General features: G+C 34.5%; 1 protein-coding gene across 1 annotated transcript in view; it reads right to left on the bottom strand.

The window, feature by feature from the left end:
• Positions 1-18,137, bottom strand: part of LOC138941491 (neurotrimin) — an 86,446-nt gene that overhangs the window by 1,821 nt on the left and 66,488 nt on the right. Inside the window, exons 2-7 of the mRNA XM_070311213.1 lie at positions 2,736-2,936; positions 2,097-2,476; positions 777-933; positions 355-645; positions 166-272; positions 7-57 (exon numbers count right to left, since the gene is read on the bottom strand). Of these exons, the coding sequence (XP_070167314.1) occupies positions 7-57; positions 166-272; positions 355-645; positions 777-933; positions 2,097-2,476; positions 2,736-2,936 (1,187 nt within the window). The remainder of the gene's footprint in view (positions 1-6; positions 58-165; positions 273-354; positions 646-776; positions 934-2,096; positions 2,477-2,735; positions 2,937-18,137) is intronic.

Below are 18,137 nucleotides of genomic sequence, written 5' to 3'. Positions count from 1 at the left end.
TTTGACTTCAGGCTCAACAACGTTCCATTTCTCGTTGCCTTTGCGACGGTATTGCAACTGCAAGTAGAAAAATTATATCTTATATCTGACGCGAATTTTATAAATTTTAAGAATTCTCTACGCAGTTATATTATTGTTGATGCACATCGCAAAAAGTCTATTCACCTTGTATTCTCTGATCGGTGAGTAACTCTCCAGATGCCACTTCAGAATAATTCCCGCATCATTATTAGTCATTTCGGCACCAGATATTCTCGCTTGCGACGGTTTACCTAAAATGCATCTTGCAAATGAGAATCTCTCAACAAATTTTATATAATATCTCCTTTTTTAATACAACGTAATAGAAATTACCTGTCAATAAGATAGATTTTTCGTCTTGACCAATGTTATTTTGCGCACGACACTTGTATTCGCCAAAGTCCTGCATCGAAGTGTGCACAATTTTCAACACATGCTTGGTCCTGTTGCCTTTCATAACTCCATGATGCATCACTATCGACCCCTTCTTGTGCATAATTTCCTTACCGTCCTTATACCACGATATTATAGCTTCGGGATAGGCGCTCACGATGCATGTCATTTCCGATTCGATACCTTCGCCACTGTAGACTATGTTTCTTTTCACCTCTATCTCAGGTACATCTGCCACGAAGTAAAACAAAATCATATGAATAACATTAAGATACCATCGCAAAATAAACGTTATTCAGAGCCGAAAAAATCTAATTGTAAGCCGCATCGGCCGAACTGGCATTAAGCAATCATTAACTCACAATGTACAATGACGTTGATCGCTTCCATCGCTGGCGTCTTTGAACCATCCTCCGCGAGACATTGATACAGACCACTGTGAGATTTATTTACTTTTTTTATCATAATGTAATTATCGTTCAGAATCACGTGGGGATCGTAGCCATCCACCTTCTTGTTCTATAAAAAAACAAATAAATAAAAACAGTTTTGCCTCTTATATTTTTTTTTTAATATTGTGTCCATCAGCATATTTTTTAATGTGTTTATAGTTATATAATTATTAATATTACACTAACTGTATATATTTTTACAAAATAATGCAATAAATGATGGTATATCATAGCCCAGTAAGCAATTTGATAACAAATTGTTGCCAAATTGGCATCAAATTCGCTCAAAACTTGGTAACAAATCCAGTGCCATCTGTGTCCGCATTAAGCTTGTGTTTTGGTGACAAAGCTTGTTGACATAACCTGACAGCAAATTGACGGCAAAAACCGAGCAAAGCTTGACATGATTTGACGTCAAATTGATGGCAAAAATCGAGCAAGATCTGCGCAAGACAATCTGATAGCAGATTGTCAGCAAAAACCGAACAAATTCTGCAGCTTTTGGCCATTCATATAAAAGTATATATTTAAATAGATTTAAAGCCTTAACCCTAAGTAACAAAATGATGATAAGTTTTGGTCATAAAATGACCATTAGATAATTAGACATTATATAAAATCATATATTAATATGTTAAAACATATAGGTAAATTCAAATAACTTAATTTATAAAATTAAAGATCTTTTTGGACAGAAATTGTTTGAATAAGTGAAAATCGAACAATTATCTGTCCGATTTGCAAAAAATCAATTCAATATCTGAATTTCCTGTATAAGATATTGTGTCAAAAATTGAACTGATAGAAATATATATATTATAATATTATTAGCATTTTGTAGGCTTTATATACACTCATGACAAGAATTTGAATACGAGTATAGATAATGAATAACGCGCCGCATAGCGATAAGCGACTGAACTATTTTATAATACTTTGTAATAAGCTGCAGATTTTGTTCGGTTTTTGCTGCCAATTTGCCATCAGATTGCGCACTCTAGATCCTGCTCAGTTTTTGCCGACAATCTGATGTCAGTCATGTCAGCAAGCTTTGCTTGATTCTTGCCGGCAATCTGCCAGCTTAATCGGTAATAACAACTCTTGTACCAAATTTGTAGCCTTTTTGCTGACAATAATTTGTAGCAAGCACTTGGCAATATCTGTTAGAACAGACCTGGCTGACTGGGAGTGTTATCAATAGCATTGTTATATCTTTCGATGATATTTTACCTCGATAAACCATTTAATTTCAGGCGGTGGCTGCGTGTCTGTTTCGCAACCGAGCCTGATAGGGTGGCCCTGATTCACTTCGACTCGTCGCGAGGGTATCACACGTATGATTCCCTTATGCGAGTGTTGCGGCGGTGGTGAGGCTGTAGGTTGTTGATGCGTCCCCACCGGATCGACCAGCAAACGGTGAGTTAAATTTATGCTATCCGGTTGCCGGAGGATACTGCACGTGTAATCGTTGGAAGAGTCGCTAACCGTTGCGTTGTAGATGGCCAAGCTGTTGTTCGGCAATCGTACGATCCTCTTCGAGTCTTCTATTTGCGGCTGCGCTTCAAAGTATAACAGCTTGTTGTCCTTTATCCATGCGACCACATAATTTTCTATAACAATCCACGATAAAAGCTTTTCAGAATGTATCATCAATATCGATCTCTTATCGATATTGTCTTATAAAAACTCATGATTAAAACTTGCGCGGGAAATATGTAATAGAGACATAATTACAGCTTTGAAATTATTTCATTTCATTCTCTTTCATTCTAACAAATATGTCTTTTATCATAAAAAAAGAAGCCTCGATGCGAAGAACTCTCTCGGCAATTTTTAATGATAAATAAAAGAGATAATTGTTCTACACACCTGTGTGAATTACTTGACAGGGTAGTATAACGGTGCTTCCAGCTTTTACGCGAACACTCATCCTGTGCGATAAGATCTGCGGTTGTACTTCGGCAGTGCCGAGATTGTCATCTTCCTCTTCGTCCTCCTCAACGTCATCATCGAAAGGTGTATCGTCCTCATAATCCAAATCTTCTGTACTCTTAGTCGGTTTGCACAAACCTAAAACAGAAAAAAAGGACAATGTTAACATGAGAATTGATGAATCATGAATTCTTAAACTTATAATTTTTATTAAAAATTTACTAAGTTATTTAAGTACGGTTTCTTACTTTTAATACAATAAATATGAGAAATTGAAAAAATAATAAAATTTGATCTTGGCAAAGTTGCTATTAATATTTGTTTATGGTAATTTTAGTAAAATCAATGCTCATCAGTGTCTCTATCTTTTATAAAGTTACGTTCATAATGACGACAGAAATGATAATAATTTTGAAATGATAATTCTTTCAACTAAATGTCGTTATTGGTATGTAATCGATAATATTTTCCTCAAGTCACGGCTTAATCGCTATCAATTAAATAGCCCTGTTAATTTGCTGGACCGCGAATGTCAACCGACTGTAACCTGCTTGCCGGCAATTTTATTGGGTTCTCGTCGAAACCGCAAACTGATACCCCTTTACGTAGAGAGAAGAGGGGAGATGCAGCGGTCGAAATTAGATTTCTAGTGCACGATCGTGCTCGATTTCGGGACAGAGCATAAACGTGCACACCCTGGCTTTCTAATAATACGCGACCCCGTACCATCCTTTTCAACAATGAATACAGTTTCCCGCCAGTTTCGCGACGATGAGGTCAGAAGGAGAGCGAAATTGTGCGCAATTAGAATCGGCCAAAGTGTTCCCCCTGCGTGTTTGCCATCAGTTCGCCTCGTTTTTTACAGGGCACATCTTCACGCTAACGCGTTATACATGCCGTTCAATTTTAGCCGACCGTAACCACACCCTGCGCTCGGGGGAAAAAAATGGGTCGTGTAAGTCAACCGGATTCGATGCTCTGTTCAATTTCATCATTTGCCAATTTCGCGAATTAAGATCGTTAAATCATCGTTTGTCGTGATTGATCTGCGGCGATTTGAGCCTGTCGCGTAATTCTGAAAATTATAAAAGATTCTTGAACTTGCTTAAATGGTAATTTTATAACAATTTTAAGCGTTATAAAGTAAAATATACAGCAAATATAAAATAGTAACGAAACCCACTGAAACGTCGTTTTAAAATTTAATTAAATTCTCTTTAATTAATCCCTCTCTCTCTCTTTTTCTATTGAATTTATTATAATATTAATTCTCTATTAAACTTATTACATAAATCTTTCAGTTATTGTTTAATATAAAGGATATTATAAAAAAATTAATAAGAAATATGTTTACTATATTCGAGAGACATTCATTCGCGTTTATTTAAAGATTATATATTGCAAAGAATCAATGTAAATATGTCGAATGTAATTTGAAGTTATAAATAAATCAATTAATGAAACAATAAAACAACGAACAAAATATTTAATAATAATTCGTCGCAGTGTCCGAGTGTCTTTTCGTAGGCGAAGCAAAATGCCGATTACGCGGAAGGAACCCCATGCATCTAGATTAATGACCGACTCCTACATGTCGGCACCCCTGTGCTCCAGTTAAAGGCCTGGGGCTGTAGTCCCAGTCTTTCCATTCTCCCTTACTCGCAAATAGGCGCCACGGTGTCCTACGGTGTCGCCATTGCTCAATCCGTGTGACTCTATAAAGCTACACCCACGCATTCTGTCAGTCGGATTAATGTCATGGGACATTGCGTTCATATATCTTATATTCATTTTGCAGTACACGTGTCATGAGATACGCATATTAGTTACGAAGCATCTACTTTCATTTTCGAAAAATATCTCGTGCTTCTCTCGTATCAATACAAACCGTTACAAATTTTCTATTTATTTAATTGCATTATTTATTTGCATTTATGTAAATATATTGATTTTCGTATTGAAATATTGAAAAAGATAGTTGCATAATTTATTAAAAAAGGAAAGGAAAAAAATGGATACTAAAAAAAAAAAAAAAAAAAAACGAATTAGATGTTTTCATTAGCTAAAATTAACTTTCACAAAAATGGTCAGGTCTCCATTTGCGGAGGTACTTGCACTTGTGTTAAAATATTCGCTAAATTTTAAATGAGATGTTGAAATATCATAACCTTAACAAGTGACAAGCAAGATTGCTTGAAGGGGCAATGAATTGATTAGCTACACGAAATACATTAAGATGTGGTTTGTCACTGAGATGGTCTCGTTAAAATCTGACATTTTAAACCTAGCCTTCTAATTTGTCTTCCATATTTCGTTTACTTAGCAAATTTATTACAGCTATACTTTCGCAGGAAATCGAGAAGAAATTTTAAAATCCGTACATTTAGGAGAGAAACGATCTTCTTTTGCTTTTTTTTTTTTTTGCTTTATAGACAGGATCATTATATTTTTTTCGTCTTTCAGATTTTTTTCTTCATTTTTGGACGATTAACATTAAAGGCCTTTGCTTGGAAAATTTTATTAAAGTCAAAATACGATCATAAAGGGAATAAGATCTTGTAGCATCTATTTTTGCTTCTTTTTTATTTGAAATAAAAAAGACATCTTTTTTATTTGAGATTTTACACGAAAATTAACATAGTTCTATGATATCCATTTATCAAAAACACATCTATCCTAAATTTGAATAAAAAATTGAACAGGAAACCGATGATTCTGGAATATTTGTATTGTATATCAGATTCGATATTCAAGATATTTTATTCAACGTGAATCCCTCGGCTTGCGAAATAGAGAAGCCCCGATTTTATATTGCGGTCAACCTCATCCTTTTTCCCATTAGGGATTCGAGTACCATACCGATGAGTTTTACAGGGAATAACGGACGTGCGCATGAAAAACCGCAAATCTGTTTTGTATGACGGGCACGCTTTTCGTCGCGATGATATCATCGTGACAGCATATAAGCCCGAAAAAAGGACGGTATACCCGATCACATCTGCAGGACACGTCATCTTGCCGCAGTGTCCTCACGTGTATTTTAACAATGAGGACGGTAAGGCATGCGTTATAGTCAGGTTTCGTTGACACAAATGAGAAAGAACGCTCGTAAATTATTTATATGCAGGAAGTGCAAAGAGCATTCTTCACGTCGTGAAGATGTTAGAGTGCACTCGCGATTAGTATTGCAGTTTCGCGCGAGTGTTAAGTTAGAGCAGAAATAACTTCTCGTTTCGATGAGGAAGAGACTGAGTAGTTCGTGGAATTTTCGTTGGATCGGAGCTCAAAACCGATTTCCGTTTACACCCACTGCAGCTAAAGTTATTTGGATTCTATGTAAAATAGGCGCAAACAAGAATGCTTAAATTGTAACGTGCAATGACATCTATCATAAGTCCATGATTTGTTATTGTATAAATTAATATAATATAGTATAATAATATTGTATAAATTAATATAACATGTATAATATATTATACTTTTAGATTATTATTATAAATATATATATATACATGCATACATACATGTATATATATATATATATATATATATATATATATATATAAATAATTTTTTAATTTATATATTTTATATTTTAATATTCTCGTACAATGATAAGAGAATAAATTGTAGGGAGTTTTTTTTCACATTATTATTTTTTTGAGGAAGGCCTCACAAAAAGCATATATTGAAATCATTCGTCGGATAACGAGAAAGTATAGTATACTATGTGGGGTGCCAAAAAAAAAACGTCTTAACGATCCTACAGTTTCTCTTATCGATCGCGTCTTTCTCCCTCGCTTCCCATGTCTTTGTTTGTTCCGGTAAGTCTCCTTCCCTTTTCGTGAGAAAGTGACATCATATCCAGGATAGAGGGTGGAAGTTACGAAATTTTCCGACATAAACTCGGATCCCGTAAAAGAGACATTGTTCTGGCCGCATTTTGCCTCACTCCAATGGAACGCTTCTTACCTTAAGATTCTGCAAACATTCCACGAGTAAATCAAAGACATGTTTAAACCATCTTTATCATTTGTAATATTATGCCGTTTACTCATCAAAATAAAAACCTTCATGAGAAGAGATTTTATATATATATATATATATAAATCTGCAACAAACAGTTGTATATTTTTTTTTAAAAACAACTACGTGTTTTTTTTTTATACCAATTGATTCCTCTCATTATTTTGTGCATAAAAGTATTGAGATAGAATAATCGAAAATTAATGAATATTTTACGAAATATTTCATAATTTATGTCAAATTATGTCAAATTAAAGTACAAAATATCTCGTCAACTATTCAATTTTTGACAATTTTACCCTTATAATTTTTTACATAAAATATTCCAAGAAATCTATTTATATAAATTAGAGTGGTTCCATCTAAAAAAAAATAGAGGTGACCTTGAAATCTCAAAGCACCGAAGCATCTACACTCATAGCAAAATTATTAGTAGCATATTATTGCCTTCTTCATACTATACAACTTTCGTAATTACAATATTTTCATATCTCTAAAAATAGAGGAGATATTCTAGGTGGTCAAAATTATTGCTCCACCCTGTACATATATAACATCTTTCTCTTTCGCTTTTATTTCGATGAGTAAGAGTATTGAAGAGTGTCTTTTATTCTTTTACAACTAATCGATATCGCTAAACTGTCGCTGATATCTTCAAAGACGATATCGATCAAATCGCACGTTGATATCGATTGTTCGCGAAGGTTTGATAGCGTTCGATGAATTACGAATGTTGAATGAGTGACGTCAGCCTCTACATTCTCTCACGCCTTAATGGTTATTATTGCCATGAGGCACGCACTCTCTTCTTATTCTCCGAGAAGGGGGACCCTAAGGCGACGCTCACGCACATATGCATACGTTCCTGCGACAAAGACGTGGTGCAATAGACGATGATGACGATGGAATGTGCGACGCTATGTTATACACGCTATGAGCGTGTATAACGAAACGAGAAGTGCCATTGGCCGAATTGATTCTCTTGTGGAGGAGTCCTTGAATGTTCTTAGCGCTCGTGCAACTCGTTTGAATTTGTACCAAAATGTTTCACGATACAATTATAGTATTCTTTTTTCTATTTTTATTATTTTTTATTTTTCGAGGCACTATTTCGCTTTGATATATTCGAATCATGAAAAATCTCAAGATATTCAATTGTAATAAATACGATAGTATCTCTTGTATTTTTAGAATTATTTCTTTACAATAATAAAAACGAAGAATTCCGAGAAAAGGCGATCTAGAATTAAATTCTAGAACTAAATTGTCACTGGTCGTAAATCGTAAGTTGAGTTTTGTGTGTGGTGTGTGTGACAGAAAGAAAATTTAAATCTTGAAAGAGAAATGTAATTCAAACAATGATCTGATTTATATGTCCTTTTGGTTTAATAACTTATTTCATATGATATATATTTATTTCGGAAAGCACAATTTTTAATTTGGCTAAAATAGATTCATGATTAGACATTAAGAGATAATGTGACATCTGACAATATAATAACGTTTAATATTAATTATTAGTATGGTATATTTAGAAGATTATCATTAATGTTTAATTCGCTAAAGATATGCAAGTTAAATACAATCGAATAGCTGAACGACTTCTCTCTAACAATAAAATCGAAAACTCTCGACTTTCCGTGATGAATTTATGTTTCAGTTTCCGTATTAAACGGAAAAATACGGGTATACGATACCCGTATTGGGTTTTCTTCTCTAATGAATTGCATTAGTGTCTTCGTAAGGGAGCGGCACACATCGTCGTCGAAAAAAAGATTATCATAAGAGACAGAGAGAAAGAGAGAGACTGAGAAATTAAATTGCGCAATTTCCGAATTAATTCGAAATAATTCGTTATTAATGCGGCCGATTCTTGCATATCGGGTTCGCTACTGTTGCGCGAAAATAACCACAGCGCGGGCAGCGCGGCTGCTGCGTTGCATGAAATAGCAGAAGGGACGACATTGGGACTGGCAGCGCGCCAAGCGGGAAGATAACGCGAATTCACAGATGCTTCGTCGCAGATGCTGCATCGCGCGGTTCTCAGGCCGACTCCACATTATCATCGTTGACACAGGATCCAAAATGTGTCAAGAACATTTTTAGGAAGTATTTTTGAAGCTTTATACGAGATCTATAAAATTTAAATTTCCCGAGATTCGCAAAAATATGTGAGCGATATAAAATGAAATATATAATTATCTCGATATAAATAATTTTTTCTCTATTTATCAATTCTAATGTTATAGGTGACTAATTATAGTTCACTATAATAAAAAATTACAACGCCATTTTAGAATATATATATATATAAGAATACATTATTCTCTTTATAATAGATAAAAAATACAGTAACTTTTTTTAATAGATAAATTTCGAGGGATAAGAAATTTATTTTTACTCAAAGAAGCTTTGAGTATATATCTGTCTTTTTTCATAGCGTAAGCAGCACGCAATACTAGAAGTGACGTACTACAGCAGAATTTTTATCAAGTCCAGAAGAGCCTGATTTAGACCGAGCTCATGTTCCAGGCAGCTCCAAAATCGTCTCTCGTCGGATCTTTTCGGGAACCGCTGTCTATCTAAAATATATCCTTCTGGGCATAATAATATTTTCCCAGAAGTTTGATCGAAAGATAATTATAGTGCGTAAAAAGTACGCATCAGTATCATTCATCCTAATATGTAAAAGTCTTTCTAGAGACGTAAAACTGTTCGAAGCACCACAAGGGGCTGAAACTAATAGCATTGTAATGACGACAGGTGAGTCGTCATTTTCATAGTGGATCTTTGTCTCGCGGAACAATGAACCCGATTCGCGGCATAGTGGCTGGTCCCGCAATCTCATCACGCACAAAGGCATAACCCTAACACGCGCGTACATTCCGTCTGTAAGATCTAATACTTTCCCTTATTCGGAAAGCGATGTTTTTCTGGGAATTACGATTAATCGCGTGTCGCGCGAACACGAATCTCCAAGCTCACGTAATAAAGAAAATTTCTCTAAAATATGGAAAAAATTACATCTACTTTTCTCTCTTTACACATACATATATTAAAAAATTATTCAAAATTCTACTAATTAGTTTTTTTTTAAATTAGTATTTAGAATAAATTTATGATTAAAATAGATAATCCTAATAACTAAAAATAAATTTGTTATCTAATATATATCGATATATATATATATATATATATATATATATCGATATTATATATATATATATATATATATATATATATATATATATATATATATATATAATATTATATTAAATAATTGATATTATATATATTATATTAAATAATATCATATGCTTTTACAATATAATATCATTCGACTTGGTTTTTTTTCATGAATCACATTGTAATAATTCATTGATTCCATTTTGATATCTTCTGTCATGTACAAGATATATAGATAATTTTCATCTATTGTAGAGATATATTATTAGTTCTACTTGTTCTTCTTCATCTTATCGGGGGTTCAGAAAACTTCATGCTGTATCGCAGACAGTTTAAAAGACCGTTAAATAGTGAGTCAGCTTATAGAGAAAGATGACCATGTAACATCTTGCGCGCGCGCGTGACCGGATCGTTACGGATATCAAGAACACGAGATGTTGCTGTGAATAACATTAATCTTACTCGGCTGGGCGTGATCCTCATAAGGACAGGGCCGACGTATCAATGTAATGCATTTACGAGAAAATGCGCTTTCAAACAGCTACAGAGATCTCTCATCTATTTTAAGCTTCTATTGCATGACTTTCTCCACTAAATATTTCTTTTTTTTTTTTTTTTGAATTTACTTTTCATTATAATCTATCCTTTCTTCTTATCATGTCTCACGCAGTAAATTAATTACTGCGAAATATAAAAAGAAAAAATCATTACTTCAAATATTTCTCTTCATTATATTGTATATGTTATTTCTTTATTATTATTTATAAAGTGAAATATTAATTCGATTTTTGTTGCAAAATTGAAAAAATTAGATACTACTTCCGTTATTAAGTGTGTCAATCGTATTATTCATGATGTTCGTATAAAATGGCGATTGTAAACAATGCAATGGAGGATTAATCAATCGAACATATCCGCTTTACATGAATCGAAGAATGTTTCGCTGATGCCACCGACGCGCCGTGTGTAATGACATTATTTTCTTCATTATCATTGGTATAAAAGGATGCAGCGCAAGAAGAATATCTTGCCTCTTCGCCTACGACATCAGATTACGTCGCAAATAAGAATGTGACCGAAATTCAATCCGAAATATTACGCCAACCAACGTGTGTTTCGAAACCTATGTGAAAGTAGCATCCATTATGAAAATCAGTAAAAAAAGAAAATAAAACGGCGATGATCGTTTCAATATGAAGTATTATGGCCCACGTAAGTTTCGCGACAGATTGTAAAAAAATTACTATTCAGTTGCACTTCCGTTAGAATCAGCACAGTTTACATAGTGCGACACCGTTCGCTAATGGCTGCTTTATCGGGCTCAAGTTGAGTTATTCTTAGCTTGCGTGTACAATAATGTACAATAAATTTTACTCTTAGAATGTATCCCACGCGTTATAAATCAGTTGTCTTATTTCGCCTGCAAAAGACGCGCAACTATAATCAACGGCGTCCACGTGGAAAATGTAGGTTAACTGCCTTACGATTGAATCCGCCAAGGCTTTATCAATTATCAAACTATTATAAAGAAACCTCTCTCTCTCTCTCTCTCTCTCCGTACTATCATCTATTATTACTAAGAGCAATCTTTAAGTAACACACTCCCCATATAGCACTGAAGTTTGCAAAAACATTGCTGCAACATTGTAATATTGCATATTGCAGTTTAATATTGCAGAAATATTGCAAAGACATTATTTTACAATATAACTTTAGCAATGTTACAGCAACATTCCGAAAATATTACAAAAAAAGTATCCAATAATCGCTAGTTCATTCGTTTACCACTAAGCGGCGCATGTTGCGCTATCTATTCCGCATTTAATTTTTAATCATGATGATTATATAAAGTTTACAAAGAGCGGCTAGTAAGATTAAAAAGATATAATAACTATTTTTGTTAATTTAAGTCGTATGATATGACCCTAATACAGGGGCTCAGACATTGGACTAAGAATTCTTTTAATAGTTTCCATTCTTATATAAAATCAAAAATTTGATAATAATTTTCTAATATGCAAGATACTTCAGATTTTAATAAATAAATTTTGAGATTATATAAAGACAAGAGATATGTGAAAAAACTCGTTGTATGCGTAAATTCACCACAATCTTCTTGCATCCGAATATCTGAATATTTCGGATACAAAGAGATTGTGAATTTACAAAATTGCAAATTGAGTTTTTTCTTATTTCTCTTAGATATTCTCTGTCACTGAAGGAAGTCGAATGTGTACCGAAAAATTTACAATTTATAATTTCGTTATTATTACAATATAATACAGAAAATCTATATATACACTAAATCCTGATTCTTATATGCCTAATTTCTTATTATTTTTTTCATATGTTAAAGATATTATGTCGATAAATATACATAAAGCATTATTGCATATATATTATATTGCTATGTTGCTGCAATATTATATTGCAATATTTCTGTAGGCGGACATTTTACTGTTTCTGCAATATCATAACAACGTTGCAGCAATATTTCGTAATGTTTCTACAATGTTGCAATCTTGCAGAAAAATGTTGCTGCAATGTTGTTGCAATCTTGCGGTGCTGTATGGGGTGCCGTTTTATTCTTACATGTAAATTCGCTCTTATGTACATCGCGCGTAAGTAAGAGCGCGAATCGTTAAGTTCATTAAATTAAACTAACATCGGTTCAAACGATCGTAAGATCAGAACGATGAGAAAATACCTGTTTTAATAGGCGGCTCGAGTAGTAGATCGACGTTAAAGTACGATCGTATCCAACGCGATAAGTAGAAATGTTTTATGTCCTCCCCTCCCCCATTTTTGCTCGAAACGAAATTTAATTTACTCGGTAACTTAGCGCACACCCAAGCGAATGTCACATGCGCCTCCCACTAACAGACGTACTGTCGCCGATCACGATGCTTATTTGTCACAAGGTACACGTCATCCATCTAACCACGTGGCCGTATTAGATGATGTCATCTTGCGAGCCGAGACGTTTCTCTCGACTTAGCCATCCTTAATTACCGCGCACAGTCGGCATTATCATCGCAATTAGCGAGACGATATGGGCGCACGTTTGTAATCATTTTCTCGCGGATATTCCCGGTGTCTGCCTCTTTTGCCTGTTCACAGTATTCGCTCATTCGTCGTGTTAATTGTTCCCGTCTTGGAGAAACGTATCTACTTCGTTTCCTCTTGCAAAATAGCCAGACAAGATCGATGGTTTCCACTTCCCGTGACGAATGTAATTATACAGGGTGGCTCCGAATGTTCCAGCCGGACCTTGAGATCTTATAGGAAATCTAATTCTGAACAAAAAATTTTTTATAAACATGGGTCGAAAAATGCTTCCTTAGGAAGTTATCGCTCAAAAACCTCTGTTGCAAAAAAAGAGCAAAAGATGAAAAAAAAAATGGAATAAAAAGAAAATAAAACTTAATAAATTTCTCGAAAAACAAAACGATAAAAATAAAAAATAAAGATCTTTTTCTTTTATGAAATTAATTTTTTTAAATTTAACTTCAATCGATCTAACAATAATCTATGGTAGCAAAATCTATGGTATCTATGGTATCAATCTATGGTATCAAAATCTATGGAACGTACAACAATCATTTTGATCTTATCTGAAAGATAATTTAATTTTCTATAACTTTTGTTTCGGTACTTTTTGTTAAAAGACGCATATTTTCCATGATATTTGGAAAAATGTGTAAAATAATCACGATTTCAGAGGTTTCCGACCGATAACTTCTTAAGAAAGCATTTTTCGACCCATGTTTATAAGAAACTTTTTCTTCAGAATTAAATTTCCTATAAGATCTCAAAGTCTGGCTGAAACATTCGGGGCCACCCTGTATACCATATGTATAAAATTCTTTCGCAAAGTTCTTATTAATTGCGAACGGATGCGCCGATCTAGGATATTCAAGATTACTACATTACAGAGACATTTGTCGGATAGGCCGTTTGAGCGAACAATAATCACGTTCACGCTAAGAGAACCTAATGGATTCTAAGTAAGCTATGCATTACGCGCGTTTCCTCTCGATGGAGACGGCTCGATGCAAATCGAACGGTATCATAGGCTTCGTGATTTAATCACGCTTGACCCAGTTGCCAGAGGTCTTCGGTAAATCACGAGGAGACACTCGACGGGGGAATTCCCGTAAATCCTGTGATGAAACTGCCGTGTCGTCTAGATAACGACTTCGGTTCCTCGACACATGCACAGATCGATGCACCGTTGTGCATTGTGCTGACCGTCACTTTGTCTCATGAACCGTATTAATCGATCAGTCAACGATGTTAAACTAGCTTTAAAAAGAGATGCAGGATCGACGACCGTAGTCGCTAAACAGCAATATGAATATATATACATATATATGCCTGCCCAAAAAGTTATGTACTCATTTTTATAAAAAATAAAATCAAGTATAAAATATCTTTCTATTAATTTTATATCTTCTCTATAATAATAAAATATACGTTGTGCATTTAATATGTTTCAAAATGTAAAAATAATAATAAGACATATTTTACATCTTTTTTATTACTCTTTTTAATATTTTTTAATTATTTCTTATAAAACTCGATTACGATAACCAAATCAAATGTTCTCGTGCAATATCTATATATAAAATGTATCATTGTATAATAACTATACTAAAAATATATGAGACTTTATTAAAGACGATGTCACGTGTACAGCGAGTTCTTCAAATTTATACAGTACCCGCGATGGAATAATTTCTGCGAAGGCTCAACCAGTTTGTCGAGTTTCATATAAGGAGAAACGGGCCTTATATATATACTGGAAAGCCGACCGGCGTACATCGCGACTCCCTTAGGGGAACGTGATCGTAAACAGTTTCGTTGACCTTTATAACGCATCTAGGGGCATCCAACGGCGATATATCCGCGCGATCGATTATTATGTCGTTATAATAGAGACAAAGGGAGAAAATGACGTTTCGTATATAGAGGAGGGACGCCGGCGCTTGAAGCGTCTCATAACCTACATTGCATCGCGGCATCTCCAGGCTTTTACGGGCCGTACTAATTGACCGGTCGGTCCACTTCGCGTACACGGACGTGGTAATGTTCGACCCTGACAAGCGAGGAAAATGCCATCGCGCGATCCTATTCGATTTACGATCGCGTATCGACATTGACCTTTGATCGTGCGTCTATAGATCTTGGCCTTCATTCGCGAACACCTTCTGCGGTGTATCCGATGTATTATACCGCAGTCTACGCCGCATCCACTTCTTCATATCGTCGCCCGCGATCTCGTGGAAAATGCTCGTTATGTATTATCGAATGTCGTTAGACGACGGACAGAGATAGACGGAGGAAGATAGAGACTTTAATGTTTTACTTTCTTTTTTTTAATGCACTCTTCTATTGCGTATTTAAAAATCCAGAAAGAAGTAATATTTTATGTATATATTGTATGGTAGAAAAAATAAGATAAGTAAAACTATCAAAATATAATATTATCATGTACTATATCGGAATAATTTATATATGATTTTTTTTTCTAGTGATATAGAGATTTAAAAAGTATAAACGTAATATTTATTAGAGATAAATATATTAGGTGTACAACTTTGCTTCCGCCGTTTTCCTATAGATGGCTTTAGCGGTAAGTAGTGGTCGAAATAAATAGATCATAGACGTCATGCAATAAACTTAGGCATGTGTCAACATAACCCCATAGAAACATTAGTCGATTTGTGTCTGCATCATAAAGTTATTCTCGATTGAAAATGTCAGTTTACGAGCTAAATTCTCGTCATTTGCGGGAGGTTTTAATTTTCTGCTTCAATATGAAGAAATCTGCGGCTGAGGCTCATCGAATGCTCTCAAATACTTATGGTGAAGCCGCTATTAGTGAAAGAACGTGTCGTGAGTGGTTTCAACGTTTCAAGAACGGTGATTTTCACGTCGAAGACCGGCATAGCGGTGGAAGAGAGATTTTCGAAGATGCAGAATTGGAGGCGTTACTTAATGAAGACTCGAGTCAAAGTCAAAAAGAATTGGCACGATCATTGGGAGTGACTCAACAAGCAATAACCAGTTTTTTACAATAAAGCCTCGAATTTCGGAAAAAAAACGGCGGAAGCAAAGTTGTACACCTAATATAAATTACTATTATAATAATTAATGTTAAGTTTAAGAAAATATGTTTTTTATATTTCATAGGAATTATGAAATATATCATACATATTAATGACACACTGAGAGGCCCATTTCGTTAAATAAAACAAAATTATTTGGTTGAACCATTTTGTTGACTGAACATGTAATTTGGTTTTATTTAATAAAAATTATGTTACTGGGAAGAAGTTAAATGTTACACTAACAAACTATTTTGTTTGCATGGAGTTGTTTATCCGAATAAAATTGTATTGTTGCGACAACAAACTCATCCATCTCATCGCGTTCTAAATAATTGTATTTGTTACTTGAATTAAATCGTTTAGTTGAATATCATAAGCTATTTTGCGCATTCGTGTGTCACTGCGCAGTCAATTGTTATGCAGTGTAGTGTGATGTGCAGTAATGCAGTGCATCTTCAATCATGGCGGATTCATCTGTCCGGGAAATATGATTAGTCTCTCGTTAACGGCGAGAGAATTGAAAAAATGGAGAATATAATCTGTATATCTTTTTCTTATCGTATCACAAGAGACAACTGTCAAGTAAATTTCTTGTTGAATATGGATAAACTTTGGTTGATGTAGCAAAAGCAAATGTAACTGCAATTGGAAAATTTGGTAATACTAATACACAAATGTGATTCAGTGAACAAAATTAAAATAAAACACAACCAAAAATTTAATTTTATACAATTAATAATTTTGTTCACTGAACCAAATTTATGTGTTAGTATTACCAAATTTTCCAGCTAAATTTTGTTGTTGTATTAATTAAAGAATTTGTTTCCCCAAACAAGAGATTTACTTGATCCAAACAAATTTTATTTCATTCAACAAAATGAGTCTCTCAGCGCAATATGTAAGATAGAATTTAGGTACCTATAAAAAATAAAGATATACTTTTAATGTAATATCGTTTGAATATAATACACCATTTCCTAAAAAGAAGACGATATGATTACGTTGTATTATATCCGCTCTTAAATTATCTCCCAGAGTAACTCATATGTACACACGAGAGGAAACATTATAAAAAATACATTTGCATCTTGCTCGCGAGAAGATATTGCATCGCACACGGAAGGATTTTTCCGCTAACGTGAACGGAATCGCACCGATGCAATTCCACACCGTGCAAGTGTGTCATCTAAATCTTAATACCCCTATGGGTACTCCGGTTCCTGTTTTTTTGCTCACCTTTACCGAAGAGGGAGGGAGGGATTCCTCTTGGTGGCTCTTTGTTCTCGCGGATCCCTCTATAAATCACCCTCTGCAGTCGAATGCATAACTCGCTCTCGTGCCGGTACAATCAAAGGCGCGCGCGCGCGCTTCCGCTTACGCAACCGGTTGCGCTTACGCGAAGATCCATTGTGTCGTCGCGTCGTTCGCATTTACATGCCGAGGATGCACCCACCCGTTTTTAGCCTCATTCAGCACCGGGACGCCGCAGACGTATTCAAGAATCATTGTCTCCTAATACGTTCCCCGTTCAGACTCGCTTCTGTTTCAATGGGGATCGTTGTCTCGTTCGATACAAAGTATCGTTCAGAACTCTCTGAACCGAGAATTACGAATGTGATTATACGATACGTCCCTCGTCACGCAATAAATCCCGACCGAGGTTCATTTATGAAAGGGGGAAGAGGAAGGAAATATTAATAAAATAATTGTAAAATAAATCAAACGAGGTAGGGAATGAAAATTCATTTAATCACTTCCTCATTTTAATATCACAATTTTTTTATTAATTGTACGCAGTCATATAAATATTTTCGTTTATCGTTTAACAGGACAGTACTTTTGTATAAATAAAAAATTAATAATCCAAGAAATTTATAATCATAATAATTAAAAATCAATAATAATTTCAAATTCATCATAATCAAATTAAGGCCTCTTTCTATTATTTGTACAATTTATCATTTTTGAATATGAATATGAATTCAAATCACTCACTCGTGCAGACGCACTTTCG

Source organism: Polyergus mexicanus, unplaced genomic scaffold (genome assembly GCF_030449975.1).
Source record: "Polyergus mexicanus isolate NDT 795.1 unplaced genomic scaffold, iyPolMexi1.0 SCAF_2, whole genome shotgun sequence".
Taxonomy (NCBI): Eukaryota; Metazoa; Arthropoda; class Insecta; order Hymenoptera; family Formicidae; genus Polyergus; species Polyergus mexicanus.
Note: the sequence above shows the minus strand (reverse complement) of the source record. Positions and strands in the feature narration are given on the sequence as shown.